The sequence below is a fragment of the Pteropus vampyrus genome, unplaced genomic scaffold (assembly GCF_000151845.1).
Source record: "Pteropus vampyrus isolate Shadow unplaced genomic scaffold, Pvam_2.0 Scaffold101, whole genome shotgun sequence".
NCBI classification, from domain to species: domain Eukaryota; kingdom Metazoa; phylum Chordata; class Mammalia; order Chiroptera; family Pteropodidae; genus Pteropus; species Pteropus vampyrus.
In genome coordinates this window covers 5,492,793-5,511,096 of record NW_011888882.1, presented here as the reverse complement: position 1 = coordinate 5,511,096, position 18,304 = coordinate 5,492,793, and the positions used below count along the sequence as shown (strand labels likewise).

At 33.3% G+C, this 18,304-nt stretch overlaps 1 protein-coding gene across 1 annotated transcript in view; it reads left to right on the top strand.

Annotated features, from left to right (window-relative positions):
- The window catches only part of CDC40 (cell division cycle 40), a 43,394-nt gene that overhangs the window by 17,524 nt on the left and 7,566 nt on the right, over window positions 1-18,304 (top strand). The window contains 10 exon segments of the mRNA XM_011364827.2: window positions 5,024-5,077; window positions 5,080-5,106; window positions 6,588-6,727; window positions 7,927-8,023; window positions 9,340-9,479; window positions 10,302-10,376; window positions 11,606-11,651; window positions 13,799-13,900; window positions 14,907-15,022; window positions 15,277-15,410. Of these exon segments, the coding sequence (XP_011363129.1) occupies window positions 5,024-5,077; window positions 5,080-5,106; window positions 6,588-6,727; window positions 7,927-8,023; window positions 9,340-9,479; window positions 10,302-10,376; window positions 11,606-11,651; window positions 13,799-13,900; window positions 14,907-15,022; window positions 15,277-15,410 (931 nt within the window).

The window sequence follows — 18,304 nt, the reverse complement described above, 5'->3', positions numbered from 1 at the left end:
GCAAGATGTAACAAAGTTAATGTGTATGCAAGGCTGGGAATCCCCTGTAAAAGAAAATGGTCTTTATAATGTCCTTGTTAAGAGTTCCACACAGATCATAGGTCCTGATCACTTATATCAGATTTGTCCATTTTGGGTAGTGCCTTTCCTTTCTCTTCCTATAATCCACATCTTTAAGTTGATAGACATACGGATCACCTTTTTGCTTTAAGGAGCTTTTTGGTAGGGGTGGGTGAGCAAAGTAAATGAGAATGTTTTTATGCCTGTTGTAGAAGCAGTCTTCTTTATGAATTAATTACTTATGCTGATATTTCTTTCCCAATAGAATAATTAAAAACTCTGAATTTTTTTTACAGTAATTTAGTAGTCACATTTTAGACAGCAGTATTGTCTTTTTTTTTTCTTTGCAGTTAGAATTCTAGTACCTCCTTTTATTTCTTATAGTAAAATTTTTTTTAAAGTTCTAAACAAATTTTTCTGTCCCATCTACCATTAACATTCATTATTATAAGATAGGACTAAAAACAGTTAAGATACAATATTATGTTTTTAGCGATGCTTTTTAATAAGAGTTATTTTCATTAAAAAGTAATACAAATTTTAGACATTTAAGAAAGAGAAGAAGTTTATTTATAATCTCACTATACTAAAATGTCTATACTCAGCATTATGGTCTTTATCCCTCCAAGTCTTTTTTCATATTCATATTTGTATTACAGAGTTGTAATCTTTCTAAATTGAAAATTTTACATCTCACTTTTTTATTCAATATTTTATCATAAGCATATTTCAGTGTTACTTTATAATCTCAAAGCTTATCAATTTTAAGAGCTATGTAGTATCTCTTGATTGCGTCATAATTTACATTATTCTAATGTTAAAAAGTTACTTTTATTATTTAGTGAGTGATGCAAATGGATTCACTGTAAATTAGTTTAGAGGTTTAGTACAGTCTTAATTATTTATCACAATATATTCTTAGAAGCTAGTTGTAAAACGATTATCGTGTATTAGATCATTATTTATTAGATCATATTTCACCATGGCAAGGTTATAATGGACTTAACTGTGTGCCTCTAAAATTACCTAAAAGACTTCAGTCCAGTAAAATGATTATAAATGCATGTACCCATTGCTTGAATAAGGGATCCCATTTAAGTATGTATGGAGCACATAAAAATCAGCTCTATTGCATTGTGAATTTATTATATTTTAGCTTATAATAAAACATACTTAAAGATTTTGCTTATCTTTATAGACTTTAGAAGGGCCTTAAGCCCTTTATCTAATAATTTAGATAAAGTCTCCTTTAAAACCAAATGGGAAAAAATGCCCAGTTAAACATGCTGATACCTACTTTTCTTCTTAAATTATCCTATGGAAAAGAGTAAGTATTTAAAATTATTTAATTATTCGGTTGGCTTTAGACCTTGCTTAAGAAATGGGCTTATTTTTTCTAAACCTGGTGTTTTTTGCCTCTTTCATTAGGAGGGGTTGGGTTAGGACACAGGCTGAATTATTTAGTGAATTAAAGACCAAAAAAAATGAATGTGGGGCTATACTAGAGTAGGCAGCCTGGAATAGAGGGAGTGGCCAGTTCCAAAACAAAAAAAATTATGATCTGTCTCCCTTATAATCTTACAACTGAGAGCATCTTGTTTGAATTTAAATCAATAAACTAGTTAATCAACCTCAGGGTTAGCAGTCTCCGTTTTTTTTTTTTCCCTCCCCCCAAGTTTTAAGCAAGTATAGCTTCTGTTAATTTAAAAGTCTTATAATTCCTCATAGAAAGTTCTTGTCTAATTTCAGACAGTGATTCCTTTTAGATAGTGAGAGAAACAGTTTTTTCTCGCTCTTATACATGTAAGAGCGAGAATGTAAGGCCATGAGAACTTTCTCTTACCTTCTCTCATTTGCAAAGTACCAGGGAGCAAACCTTCTGTTTGTGCCAGTGTTACATACAAGACATAAAGGTGCTGGCCCATGAATTCAGTTTTACCTGTCTCATAGTTATATTCTCCTACGATATAGAACAAACAATTCTGCTCCCCCCGCCCCATTTTTAAATAGTTGGAGCAGTGTTGTAATCTAAGTGTATTATTTGTGGAACATTTATATTGTTTAATACATTTAGTTCACCACAGAACTCACCTGTAGAGTCCTTATCAGTGAAGATGGTCTCATTTGCTGTATCATCTCGTTTACTTATTCTACAGTTTTGCTTTTAGCTCACATTTATGGTATTTCTCCTAACCTCTCAGTCTCTCAATGGTTTGTATGAATTCCTTTGTCCTGTTACCTCCCTTTTCCTCTTAGATTCCTGGTCTGTTTGTCCTTTGCTGGTCTTAGGGCTTCTCAATGAGATTTCTTGTTCTACTTTCACCCAGAATTTTCTCTGCACCAGTCTATGGAAGTGGAGAATAGAATTTGAACACCTTCAGTTTCACCATAGTTGTTAGTAACTTAGTTTTAACTTCAATATTAGGAAATCTTGATTAACCTTTTTAAATGATTTTTTAAATACTCTGCTGAATGAAGGTGTAATTTATATAAAAATTTCTTATTAAGATTACAAGTTGGTTCCAGTTTTCACTGTTAAAAATGTGGTAATGTATATATTAAAGTGCAGTAAAATGCTTTTTAAAATGTGGTGAAATATCTTTGTGCATAAAACTTTGAGTTTTTTCATTATTTTCTTAATGTGAATTCTCAGAAGTAGGTCTAAGAATATAAATGTTTTTAAAGCTTTTGTTACATATTGTGAAAATGCTTTCCAAAAGAATTCTTTCTTCTTACACTACCGCCACCACTACTTCTCCTTACCCAAGATCCATGATTGTTTTTCCTTTATTTGATAAAATATTATCTGTCTTTGTTTAAATTTTATTCTTTTGGACTATTGGTGAGGTCGAAGGTTTTTACATATATAGGCATACCTCATTTTATTGCGCTTCACTTTATTGCGCTTCACAGATGTTACGTTTTTTACAAATTAAAGGCAAGATGATCCGCCAGGAAAAAGAATACTACTCCACTTTATTGCGGTGGTCTGGAACCGAACCCGCAATATCTTCGAGGTATGCCTGTATTTGTAACCATGCTTTTGCAAATTGTTTAGTCTCTTCTCATTTACCTTTTTGGATGCTAGTATTAATAGTCTTCTTAAGGATTATTATCAACGTCGATAGCCATTTCATATAAGACTATAAGCGAAAGATATTAACTCCATTAAAAAAGATAAAATGGAAAATACACTTCAGAAAGATAAGAATATTTCAGAACTAAAATGCAGATATATTTATTTATTCGAGATAAGAGTAGAAAACAGATTGGACTGAAATTCTGTAGTATTAGAATTCTATCTTATTCCGATGTTGGCTGACTTCTAGTTGGATGTCTAGCTAAGTAGTTTAACTTCTCTTATTTGTAAATGAAATGCTGTTATACCCTAATCACCTGGGGTGGGAGGCAGCAGTGTTAATGGTGATAGTACCAGCAAAGATTTTACCACAAAGGATGTGGTAAAGGAAAGGAGCATAAGTTTCTTTTCTCCGAAACAAGACTATGGCCAGATAAGTTGGGGATTGGTGCTTACACAGTTAACACAGGAAGGACCAGGGACCAGGAATCACCCTTCCTTCTGTGCTTCCTACTCCATCCCTCTAAACACATAATGCAATGACATTTATAGAGACATATTCTTCAAGATTGAATTATATTCCAGATACGTTTTTATGATTGAGGTGGGGACTTTTAATTTATGATATGTTGTCTAAATTTTATATGAGCCTTATGTAGTCTCATTTTTTAAAAATGCCATTTTACAGAACCCTGTTCTATATATTAAAAAAGTGAAAAATAGTATATAGAACTCTGTTCTACATATTAAAAAATGAACCTATGATTTCAGAGATTCTATTCCAAACATACTTTTCAAACTCTCTCTGGCTAAAAACATATTTTACATACTGAAGAAAACTACATGCAAATGAGCTAATAGACAGGTGGTTGTTTCTATTCTAAGCATATCATGAGAGTGAGTTGGGCACTTACAACCTCAGCTTCTTTGAAAAGTGCATTTGATGACAAATCTTTTTTTGTTTCTCAAAAGAAGTGCCTTTTAATCTTTAGCTGGAAAATGAAAATGTTAACTATATCCACTAACATGTGTCCTTAAGAAAAAAATGGGCTAGTACTTTTATATACTCCATGATTGTTCATGTGGTTGTAGGCCATAGACTGATTAATGATCTCTCTTTTGTGAATATGCTAGGTTACTGTTAAAACTGATTTTACCAAACATTTATCATGCTAGCACCCCTACTTGAGAAAAAACTGATTTGAGTTAATATAGACTTTGTTTCCTTCAGTTCCCGTAGACCACTGGAGACCACATTTATATGTAGCTACATGCTCTATCTCTAGTTGAAGGAGTATATTCATATGCTAGTAGATATCCTTACTTCTCTTACCAAGGATATGTAAATAATGATTTATGAGGTAGGAATATTTTATTTTAAAATTTGGAGGACAGACTGTCTTTACTGGGAATAGGATATTCAAAATAATAGCTAGATTTTTTTGTGATTCTTCTTACTCTATTTTTTATTACTTAATAGTTTATATAATTTGATATATTAAGCTATGTATTATCTGTTGCCAACAAGAAAAAGAGTGTCTAAATTTCTGAATGTATAATATATGTATATTTTTAAGCTCTTAAAAAATTTAACACAGCAGTATGATATCTTCGCCTGAGAGGCTCTTAGTAATACGTCGGTATGCTAGCTTCATCCTGTAAGATACTTCTTATTCTACTGAAGTCACTCCTGGTCTAGCCTAAGATTTGGGTTAATTGTTCTAAGTAGAAACGTAGTTCAGGAAAGAAGGATTGGTCCTAAGTTAAAGAGACCATTTTTGACATCTGGGGAGGAAAATGTGAAAGGAATATATTTGCATAGAATAAAAGTGAATTGTAAATGACAAAAAATAGAGTCAATATTTTGTACTTTTTTCCTTTCAGGTTATGCATTGGACCCTTCATTAGATAATCATCAAGTGGCTACTAAGTATATTGGTTCGTAGAAGAAGCTGAAAAAAATCAAGGTAATTTATTTGAGATTATATATACACCTATAATCACTATCTTGCAAATTGACTTTAGACAGCAGGAAAAATTTAGTATTTTATTTAGCTCTTGGTTTTTTGTTTTGTTTTTTTAAGTTGGGACAATATTGATTCAGCTTAGAACAATATAGTCTAGAACTTACAGTTTTTGAGCTGCTTTTGCCACTTACTGGATTTGTAGGAAAGATCGTTGTACCTATAACAGGAGAGTTATTGTGAGTACCTGGCATAGTACCAGGTAGACTCTGTGGAAATCATTTAATAAATTATAATTAATGTATAGTTAATTTTAGCAGTCATTTCTCAATGCTAATGTCAAGCTCCATTTTAACAGAACAGAAAAAATTTCATTGTGCATGTCTGTGGAGATTGTCTTTGAAATGTTGCATAAAAGCTGAATTTTTGAATGTGTATTTTAAAATACATGGTTGCGCTCATATTCATTTTGTGTTTATTAGTAGGCAAGTATCAAATTCTAAATGCCAGCTTGTCACAAAGGTCATCGGCCCATTGGAACTTTATTCATAAAATGCTCATTAAAACAGAATATGCTGTTTGTACAAGGACACTTAGTAGCTACAGACCCTATGTGATCAAGCTGCCCTAGGTATATAAACTATATAATTGTTAAAATAGAATTTTAACAAGCTTTTGTTATAACACAGAACCTAAAGGAAACTGATTTGTATTAACGTAGGTGAGCTTTTTCCTTTAAGTTAGACCTCTACAAGCCACACATGTGTATAGCTAGATTCTCAGTTAACAATTGAATTGTGACCATGACTCCCATAAACCTTTATTTCAATTTCATGACTGTACACAGAAGCCCCCTTCTGTTGTTCAAATCTAAAGCTCAACCACAAACATCTTCTTTCTTCTTTCCCTCTTACTGTTAAGATTTATATTAGAGGTCAAGTTTAGATTGAGATCACTTGGAAGAAATACCAGATTCTTGTGAAACTGTTAAATTTATATTGCTGCGTTATAGGTAAATTAAAGATAAGTTATGAGTTACTTAATGTAATTTCATCTACTTCTGTTTGTAAATGATAAATTTTAGTTTATTCTTGTTTTCAAAGGTAGCTTTATCATTATTTAGCAATATTAAATTGCTGAGTTTCTTTCAAAAAGTGGTAATCCACTTATATAGATTTGTGATTCATTAAAAAGATTGCATACTATTACAAGATTACATAGCTGGGTCTTTTCTTGACATAAATTAGAACTTACAAAATATTGCAGTGTTAGAAAACTTCTTTGCCCAGGTCGAATCCCTTTTTGTATGACATAAGTTGGTATATCTGGCATATTCATACAGATTTTATTTGTATTTTTTAGTACATCTTTGGTCACATGAATAATCACCTTTTTCTAACCATATAAAGTAAAATTATTCATATGCTGCTATTTCTTTAGAAAAACCATATTCGTGATGTCTATTTTTTTTTTTTTTAATGTAGGTTTAACTGTATTTGAAACTGGTCAGAAGAAAATCGAAAAGAGGAAAAAGTTCAAAGAAAATGACGCATCTAATATTGATGGTTTCTTGGGACCTTGGGCAAAATATGTGGATGAAAAAGATGTAGCCAAACCTTCAGAAGTAAGCTCTGATGATTTCATTGTCAATTTAGGTGTATGCTGTATCTCTCTGAAGCATATCTATATTAATAAACTTCAAATTTCCTTAGAAAACCAAATTACTCATCAAAATTTTTCTACCTCGATTAATTGAAAAAATAGTTTCTTTATTTTTCTTTGGAATATTTTTACTTATATTTTCTCTGATTTATTTTACTTTATTTTACTTTTTCTTTGGAATATTTTACTTATATTTTCTCTGATTTATTTTACTTTATTTTCTCTGATTTATTTTCTTCCATACTTTTTTATTATAATTCAACATTGAACAATTTTTAATAAAAGTCCCCTTGATAAAGCTGTTATGCTGCAATAGTAGCTGCTCTTCCAGTACCAGATACTCAGATAGTAACTAAAGAATCAGCCTTTCAATGATTTTAGAGTTAATGTGGGTTTTATTTATTATTTTATTTAAAATTTTTATCAAAGTAATGTGTATATATATTTTTTTTCTGGTTTTTTTAATGATACTACAAAGTTTATTAAGTAAAACCGTAGACCCCTACCATGTTCCTCCCTACCTTCTGATCCTTCTGTCTCTTAGACAGTCACTGTTCTAGATCTTAGGGATACAGTAATGGACAAGATCAAGACAATCCTATCCTCACGAAGCTTGTATTCTGTCTGTATCTTACCTCCATCTATCTTAGTTATATACATAATGCTGCTATTTACTTATTTTATACATCATCTGTTTGACTTGTTATTATAAAGATGTTCTACTACTTCACCTTCCTTCCACTGCTCCTCCCATAAAAGTAGTCACAAATCTATTGTCATTACTTATATCCCTATGACTATATAAAAGCTGTTTACTGAAGAACAACATTATGTACTAAAATTCAGTTTTCTTTCTTGAACTAGATGTTCTGACTCCTAGTCCTTTCACTTGTGTAGTTAGCATAATATGTTAAATTTATTTCTAGGTGTTTCAGAAGGATAGATTTTGTATAAAAAGTTTAAAAGTATTAAGTAGTAACCATTATGTGTTTATTATCATTTTGTAATCTGTTAAGAAGTTGAGATCATTATCCTGGGAGACATCCTTGAAGCTATTGCTTCACCAAAAAGTAGACTTCATTATAAAGAATTTATGACCAGCTTTGGCCATGATTGGGTTCTAGAACTTCCATTTTAAAGTTCACTCCTTACTTTTCTTAGGAAGAACAAAAAGAATTGGATGAAATTACAGCAAAGAGGCAGAAAAAAGGCAAACAGGAGGAAGAGAAACCTGGGGAGGAAAAGACAATCTTACATGGTAATATATTTTTTATGCTTCTTCATTTTTTGATAAACTTAGAGATATTTACTTTAGCCTCTGTTCATGTAATATCAGTCGCCGTCATTAGCTCCTACAATTCATTATATTGAGAATTATATTTGACAATTTGTATTTCAGAGAAATTACAGCAAACTCTTCTGTGTTCTAATAAGGGAGAGAAATAGCATGATTAATAATAGCAACAGATTTTTTTTAGTGCTGATGAATTTTTACAAAATGATAAAGAAGAAACCTAAATGTTCCACACCTTCTTTCCTAAGATAAACTTGACTCTTTCTGGTATGTCAATAGTGCCCAGTCATTTTAACCTTTTTTGTTTTTAATCCAAATCAAATATTCTCCAGGTATTCTCACAGTAATTGAATTATACTTTAAGAGAATGTACTTTGTTTTTTATGTGAATAGATTGGAGATTAAGACTCTCATACTTATTTTGACTTGCGGAAGGAAATGTATATACACCAAAATAAATTATAAATATGCTAGAATGTACCTGGTTCATTAATAGTTATATTTAGGAAATTATGTAATGGTTCCTGAAACTGTAAAGAATAATTCAGTACTGATAGTATTGATTATTCTAATGTTATATCACATATCAAATATTTAGGTTTGATGAAGCCATATTTGGTTTCTCAAGCTCCAGTTTTATCTCCAAGGAGTCCATTTAGTACTCTAGTGTTTGCAGCCATAATAATAACAGCCAGCATTTATTTATTACTTACTCTGCCAGGCATGCTACTAAATGCCTTATATATACTATGCCATTGAATTTGCATAAGTGACTTTATTGTAAAACCTGTGTTGAAAGTAGAAAAGGGAATGGAAAAGGAACCTAGAAAGGCATAAAAGAGGAAAGCAGGGGGAAAGGATAGCTAATATTTTTTGTTTTGTTTTAACTTCCTTCCTATCCTGTTTTGCTTCTGATTCTTCACCAGTGACTCACAAGGCCCAAGTATTATTTTTTCTTCCCTCACTGTAATTATACTGCAGTGAAGCCTTTTATGTATCACTAAAATCTGTAACTGAGTAAAAGAATTGTAGATCTTATTTAGAGGTCTAATATTCTCTAGATATTTAGAAATTCAAAAATACCTCTAATTATAAATAATAGTGATGGTTTCAGGCAGCTAAATATTAGCTAATCTTGGTCTTAACATCATCAGAATGTTATTACCAAATCCTTAATGTGGAATAATACCTCTATGAATAAACGTTTTTATTTTAAGGATACAGATTTCATGGCTGTGGCTTGTATTTGTTCATTGCTTTCCTTTGCCTTCTTATTTCAGTTAAAGAAATGTATGACTATCAAGGCAGGTCCTATCTCCACATACCTCAGGATGTTGGTGTTAATCTTCGGTCAGCTGTGCCACCTGAGAAGTGTTATCTTCCCAAAAAACAAATTCATGTATGGTCCGGACATACCAAGGTAAGCAAATTGGTTGTTTTTGCTTGTTATGATGTATAATAGTGAAGCCAATGTAAAGTTTCAGCTATTGATGTGGAATATTCACTGTTCCCAGTAAAGATATAGGGAAGTCAAGATATAGCAGAGAAAATAAATTGAAGATAAACCTGAGTTAGGCTTTGGAGGTAGCCACACATACCAATCACAAATGATGACTCAGTCTTCAAGGTTATCTGGATTGGCTGTGGCATGAGAATTTGTGATTCTGTTTTTATCCACTTACGGTCTTTCCCTCCAAGTTCCTGCCACAGCTTTCCTCCTCTTGGGCACCAAGTCAGTGAGTAATGGGCTTGTCCTAGCTAGCATCAGAGCCTCAGTAATTTTGCCTTAGCTCTTGAGGTTACCACCCTTCAAAGATTAGCTGTTACCTGGTTTATAACTATGATAATATTTAAACTAATGCAGAGGAAAGATACTTGAAAACTTTTGATATCGATAATCTTTGTCATCTGCATTATTCCAACTGACAATTTACATCTCTTAGCAAAGAGCAAAGAGACTGAGTGAAAGAAGGGAGAGGAGTGGGGGACATTAGCAGTTGATCGACTAAGAATGCCCTTGGGCGAGGAAGTCCATATTAAAGGTTAAAAATCAAATCTTCAGAAGCTTAGTGTCAGTAAGGGCTGCCCTTGGAATCCTAATGAAGATTATTCTGGGACATGATTTTTGGACTGAAGAAAAATAATAAATTAGGTTGCTTAAAAATATACTGTCCTTTATTTATATTTAACGTTAGCTGATTTTAGAATTCTTCTGATTGATAACTGTAATACTTTTTTATAGGGTGTCAGTGCAGTCAGATTGTTTCCTCTCTCTGGCCATTTATTGCTGTCTTGTTCCATGGACTGTAAAATTAAGGTGAGTTTTCCGTAACAGAGTAGGAGTCTGCAGAGCTAGTGCAGACTTGCTTTTGGTTAATTATAAGTAAATTTAGCTTTGTTATGTAATTAGAGGCTAATTATTGTCTCTTAGGCCCTGTGAATACAGCACTTTAGGAACTGCTTCTAAACATGTTGATTCAGATATGGCTCTGTGGTCCATTTGACTGGGTGCTTTTGTAAGCTTAGATAACCGATTAGAATATAATCAGTCACTTTGGCTTCAGACACACAAATGTTTACTCAGTAACAATGAATTTATAAGAGATTTTTGTATATGTAACGGAGTTCATTTGTTCCTCAGAACCTTATGAGGTAGAGAGGACACATGCTAGAAATCCCATTTTTAGTGGATAAATAATGTAATTCATCCTTTTTCTTATAAATGCTAGTAGATACCAAGTATCCGAGAAGAGTGAATAGAATGAATCAGCATGGTATGTGCTATAAATGATGAGTTTCATGGTTTCTGGAGTCAAATCTGAGGCAGGAAGACTACTACAGTCACAGGCAAAGAACTAGGTCCTGGAGGTACTTGCCTAGTATGTATGCTGCAGGAACTGAGACTTTATCCTGTTGGCCCTAGGTAGCCAGGAGATTCTTTTTATTTTAGAGGACTAGCAACAGGACTGGATTTGAGTTAGGCAAGAATGAAGGTAGTTTTGAAACTATCATGTTAATTCACTTTAGGTGTGACATTTTAGTATCATCATTTTCATAATATAGCTTCTGTAATACTTATTACTTCAGAAAAAGTTAAAAAAAAAAAACCTTTCAGTACCAAAATGTCATAAACATGCCAGTTTTAATAACATTTAATTATTTTAAAAGTAGTTTACAGTGTTACTTAAGTAGAAACTTCTCATCATAGAAAATATATTAAATACAGAAAAGAATAAGAAGAAAATAAAAGCACCTGTATTAGCTCTAAGTTCTAGTGATATTTTGATGTATTTTTCAGGATCTGATTTCAAGTTTAGTTTTAAAGTGTGTGTGTGTGTGTGTGTGTGCGTCCATGAGTCCAAATAGTGCAACACAGACTAGCATCGCCAAGCAATATATGTAATGATGTATAATGCCTTTGTAAATCCCCTGTACACATATAGATATGCACAAACATAGACTAATAAAAAGTTACTGATAAAAAGTTGTCATTTTATCGAAGTCTTGTATTAAAATTTAATGCTTCTATGTGTTTTTTTTCCCTAGCTATGGGAGGTTTATGGAGACAGGCGCTGTTTGCGAACATTTATTGGTAATGCATTTTTTTCTGTGACTATAAATCTGTTTGAAAAGACTTGTTAAACTTTTTAACATTGACCATAATTTTACTACACTAACATGAATAAAAGTCTTGAGCTGAGTCTTGGAGAGGGAGTAAATCTCCCCACATAGACAAAGAAAGAACTAAGAAGAGAGAGCAGTAGAAGCAAAAGCAAAAGCGGTATGAGAAAGCGTGCCGCTTTGGGGGAACCACATATATTTCAGAATTGCCAGAGTGTGGGATATGGTGAGCAATGAAAGTAAGAAAAGCAGAAGTGGGGTGGGCACAGTATGGAAGACCTTGTGTGCCATTAATTAGGAGTTTAGACTCTATCCTGAGGGCCATGGGAAGCCAGCTATTAAAACAGTCTTTTAGAAAAGCAACATGATCAGATATGAAGTTTACAAAGATCACAGTGGCAATATTGGAGAATGCTTTGATGAGGCAGGCCTGGAGGCAGGGAAATGAATTACAAGATTATTTCATTGGTCTGGATTAGAGATGAGAGCCTGAACTAAAGCAGAAGTAGAGAGGAAAGGATTAATTAATTGTTAAAATCAGTGGGACTTAGTAACTGGATGTGAGTGATGACGGTGAGGGAGGAATCTAGGGTGACTCCTAAGTGGTTGGATGAATGGTAGTGTCATTTACCAAGAGAAGGAACAGAAGAGGTTTCAGACTCACTGAATTTGAGCTTCCTTTGGGATATCGAAATGAAAATGTCCAGTAAGCAATTAGATAGCCAGATGTTAAGCTTTGAAAAGAGGTCAGGAATTGGCAACCAAAGCATAAAAAGGATAAGATTGAGAAAACTCCTTGAAGGACAGAAGAGAGCCAAAGAGAGGACAGCTTTGTGGCAGACAAGCCTTTTTGGTAGAGAATTGTTTATTGTCTTTGTCAGATTTTGTGTGAAGGCTAGCTACATTTCTAAATTTAACTGTACTGCATTGAAACACTATTTGTGTGAATCGTAGTGGCTCTGTTTTTAGATTGAAATGGGAGTCTGTTCTGCTGTGCTTTATGATTTTAAGGCCTCCCTGCACAAATAGATATTGCCCAAGATGTCACAGCAGCCTAAAGAAGAAAAACTAGTGGGAAGGCTCTCAGCAGTGTACAGTGGAACAAAATGTCTCCTGCAGATGTAGTGGATCTGGTCCCCATTTGTCTCCCCTGTACTGCCAACAGTTTTTTCGTGGGAAACTGAAAATTTCCTACGTAGGAGAATGTTAGCAGGTCTGACTAGGACTCTTGCTATAGAAAAGAATGCCTAATTGCCATGGTACGTAGCTCCTGATGAGAGTTCATTGGTGATGGTTGTTCAGGGCTGCTGTGTATGGTTGACAATTTTGTGTCATTTATGTTTTGGACAATTGTACTTAGCAGTCTTAGTCATGGTGAGGTGGTAAGAAATAGGAAAGTTTCTGCTTTCATTGAGCCATGTTTTATTTTTCCTTCCCTGTAATTTTCTAAAGAGTTGATGGCTCTGGCAAGATTGATTTTAAGCCAAGCACTTTAAAATTAATTTGCTTTCAAAATGCCATCTTAAAACAAAATAGAAGTTAATATTTGTTTATAAAAAGGCTTTGTCTCTGAGATTCTGAATCGATTTCTGTGAAATTTGGTAATATGTTCACAAATACACAGTTATTGAACACAGGCTGTAATTTTTATGAACTTTGGGTTTAGGTCACTCTGTTTTCACTTCCAGCATGATGAGTAATATGAGAATAAACCTCCAAAATGTCACCAGTCATTTCTCATTCATTGACACTAATTGGCCTATTATGTTTTCTTAAATTCTTAGCTGTTTAGTCATCAGTTATATATATTACATATTAAGAGATTACCATGACAGACTTAAAAAAAAAAGTTAGATCTTTTCTCTTGGTTCTTACCTAAATGTTATGCATCAGAATCACCTGAGAAGCTTTTTGAAGGAGGGGAGGAGCAAAAACCACCTACATTCTCAAGCCCACATATAACCACTTCTGAGTCATTAAATCAGGGCATTGGGTTCTAGTGATTTCAACTCAAAGGGTGGCTTGAAAAACACTGTTTCATGCTGTTTTCCCTTACAGTGTTTATGTTTTAAAAGAAGATACTTCACCTCATCTCCATTCTTTTGTCTTTGCCTTTAGGTCACGGTAAAGCTGTTAGGGACATCTGCTTTAATACTGCAGGAACACAGTTCCTCAGTGCAGCTTATGACAGGTATCTTAAGCTCTGGGACACTGAGACAGGTAAGAGCTCACTTGTACTAATACATAATTATCTTAAAGTAGCATTTTAAAATAAAACATGTGAGTGGTCTTCTGTGGCAAAATGGTACCTTCTCTAACTACTAATTCTCATTATTGACTCTCATCCTATATCACAAAATGTTTGTAGAGTTGAAACTCAGCTATACGAGTAACTATTTCACTATGAAACTTTGTTTCTACCAAATATAATTTATAAAGCAAAAATATTAATAGACAGGAAATTTCAAATCTTCCATAGACTATTTAATTGATCTTTTAGTTCCCCTACATCACCTAGCACACTGCATTGTACATATTAGAAGCATAATGGATGTCTGATGAACAATTATTTTAATTGCCCAGATTGATTAAATATAGGTCTAAACTTCCATGGTCCAGTTGTCTTGTATATTCACAGACATGAATTACATCATTGCATTATGGCTAGTATAATTTTATATAACTAGACAACCATCTTTCATCTTGCTAAGTTTAAAGAGTAAAGATAATAGGTAATGTTTATTGAACACTTATTGTTTACATTATGTGTTTACACAGGCATTATGCTAAATGCTTTCTATATACAGTATCTCATTCAGTCCTTAAAATGTCCCTGTGAGATATATACTATTGTTGTTATAGATGAGGAAACTGAGGCTTAAAAAGGTAACTTTTTCAGGGTCACACAGCTAGTAAAATGGCCAAATTGGGTTCATACCAAAGTCTCTAATGCCAGAGTCCTCCTTTTAACCTCTTTAGCAGTGTTCCTCAACTCTGGCTGCACATCCTAATCACCTGGAGAGATTTATCTATTCTGCAAATGATTTTACATATTACTTTTAATCATTAAAAATCCGTGAAAAGAACATGTGATTTACAACAAAGAACAAGCAGGCTGCCTTTCCTCAGAATTTATTAAGCAAATAATCTCTAGATCTTAATTCCAGGGTTATCTTTAAGTGGCCAAATTTATTTTAGCTACTTTAACTTGGGTCTTTGGTTTCAGGACAGTGTATATCAAGATTTACAAACCGAAAAGTACCCTATTGTGTCAAATTTAATCCTGATGAAGATAAGCAAAATCTCTTCGTGGCTGGGATGTCTGATAAAAAGATTGTGCAAGTAAGTCTTTTACAGTATTTTTATTAAGATCCCAGAGCTTTGTTTTGTATCAGGGAATGGAATAAGGAATATTAACTTCTTTAATGTTTGCTACTTTTAGGGACTACTGATGCTCTCTTCTTATTAGAAAATAGTAAATTCATAAAAACATGCAGTTGGAAATCTTTTCCTCTCTCTATTTTCCAGAATTATGATCTTTGTTTGTTTTCATAAATTTTCATTTGTCTTTATTTCTTCTCTTGTTTGATATACAGTGGGACATTCGAAGTGGAGAAATTGTGCAGGAATATGATCGGCATTTGGGAGCTGTCAACACCATTGTTTTTGTTGATGAAAATAGGAGATTTGTGAGCACATCTGACGATAAGAGCCTAAGAGTTTGGGAATGGTGAGTTTCTGTCAGTAGAAAATCTGATAGTATAAAGCAAGCAATTTAAAAATTTGTGGCCAAAGACAAAGCCAGTTATTATGCGACCATTTGAATATTTTCACAACTGTGATCTCTGGCTTGCCAGTCAAACTGTTTTAACTGTTTAGTATCCAGAATGTGGAGATAAAATTTTAAACATGCTATTTCTCATAGTCTTTGGATAATCTATCCAAAGGATATTTATTTTGAGTCATTTTTCTGGCAGTGGTGAAAAGTTTGCATTGTGCAATCTTTAACATTCTTTATTAGGCATCTTATTTATCTTTGCAAAATAACTGACATAGAGGCCACAAATATATAGACTATATTGATTACACTAGAATTTGAGCATGTGATCCTGGACTCAGAACCAGCCCAAAGAAAACATTGAAAAAAATCTCCTAATATTTTAAATCTCTACATTTTGACTATTTAATACTGAAAATTTCCTCCTGTCATCACCTTTGTTTCCTGCCATTAATAGCCCATATGGTAGAAAACAAACATTTTACTTGTAGAATACAATCAATATATTGGTTAATTTTGCTTTCCTAGAGAAAATTTAAAAAAACTAAAGTCAAGAAATACTAAAAGCTAATTTCATTAAGTATCACAGATCATGTTTTATCATTTATTTCTGAAGAAATGCATGATAATCTAGTTAAAATGAATGTTTGAATGGAACCCAGCTAGTTTTGATGGTTATGAAGCACAGCTCAACCATGGGTACAGCCTTGCAGGAAGTAGAAAGTATGTCTTCCCACCCCAGAGGTTGTTCTGCAGTAGGAGGTGTGAAGCCTTGAACTACAGCCAGTAGTTTCCTCCTGAAACTGAGTCCCTCTGGGGAGGTGAGGAGGTCCCTAACCTTTGTCAAGGTAATTTAGGTAACTGAAAATTTAATGTAATTTTACCACAGTTTCTCCCACACTCACCACCAGTGCACTCCTCCAAATTACCCCCAGTAAAGGGAGAGTTGGCTATATTTTATATAGTGTTAACATCATCCTTAAGCTCCATGATTTGAGACTATCTTATAATTAAGATCTGTCTTCAAAAATGATGTTACCTGCAGAGAATCTGATAGGGACCCCAGGTTTTATATGAATCACCTTAGATTATTTAAACAGTACTCTGGAGAATGAATATCCATATACTTGCTTTATTTTGTTAAGACACTTTAACAGTTTGATTGTACTTGAACTTTTAGATGTTTCTTCAGATGTTTGTATCTTCATTTTTCGTTTCTTTTTAAAATGCGGAGTAGTATAAAAGAAATTGGGAAATATTTAAATGAAGCACCAGTTACAGGGCTTTAAGAACACTTGTGTATATTCTAAATTTAGAGTATTGGCCAGCAAAATATTTTGACTTAATGAAGGGGTGATATTAGCAAGGGTTTTTTTTCTTTTTAGACCTTAAATAATATTCCTAAGAGGCATAATACTATTTTATTATAAATGATGACATTCTTTAAATTTCGGTTGCTGCTTCACTTGCTGCTGAAGCCTTCCTAACTAATTTTCATATGAGGATAGGTCCCTCTTCACTGTCATCCCACAAACCCTTTGCTTCCCAGAATTTTTTAGTGCTTGCATATTTGTTCCTCTTCCCTGACAAGGTCTTAATCGTGAGAGAAAAAGACCTCTGTCTGCTCTCCATCTGTCCCCGGCACCAGCATTGTGACTAGCATATAGTATGCACTGAATATCTAAGGAAATCATTATTGTCATAATTATTAATGATATTACATTTATTGAGCCCTTTCTATGTGCCAGGTACACTAAGCATTTTATTTCAGATCAAAATGATTCCAAACTTGACATTTTTTTAGCTATATTAAGGTAAACTGGCAAATAAAATTTAATATGTTTAAAGTATATAATATAATGACTTGATATACATATACATTGTGAAAGTATTCCCCCTGAATTAATTAACACATCTATCACCACATATTTACCTTTTTAGGGAGTAGGGGGGAATGAGAACACTTAGGTTCTACTCTTAGAAAATTTCAGTTAATTAATACAATATCAACTGTAGTTGCCATGTTATACGTTAGATCTTCAGGCCTTACCACTATTCATCTTACCACTAAATGTTTCTACCCTTTTACTGGCCTCGGCTTTTTCCCTACACCCCCAGACCCTGGCAGCCACCATTCTGTTCTCTGCTTCTCTTAGTTTGACTTTTTTTTCTTTAAAGACTGCACACATAAATGATAGCATGCATTATTTGTCTTTCTCTGTTCAGCTTATTTCACTTAGCATGATGTCCTCCAAGTTCATGTTGTCACAAGTAGCAGGATCTCTTTATTTTTTAAGGCTATTATGTGTATAAATACCACATTTTCTTTATCCATTCATCCATTCACAGATAATTTAGGTCATTTCCATACCTTGGCTATTGTGAATAATGCTATATTGAACGTGGAAGTACGAATATCTCTTTGATAAAGTGATTTCGTTGCCTTTGGATATATACCCACCTACTCGTGGGTATATATTGATATACCCACGGATTGATAGATCTATTTTTAATTTCTTGAGGAACATCCATACTGTTTCTGTAATGGCTGTACCAGTTTACATTTCTACCAACTGTGTACAAGGGTTCTCTTTTCTCCACATCCTTACCAACATTTGTTATTGCTTGTCTTTTTGATATTAGCCATCTTAGCAAGTGTAAGTTGATGTCTCATTGTGGTTTTGGTTTGCATTCCCTTGATGATTAGTGATGTTGAGCACTTTCCAGTACCTGATGGACATTTATATGTCTTCCGTAGGAAAATGTCTATTCAGGTCTTTTGCACATTTTTTAATTGGGTTATGTGGTTTTTTTGCTATTCATTTTATGAGTTCCTTATATATTTT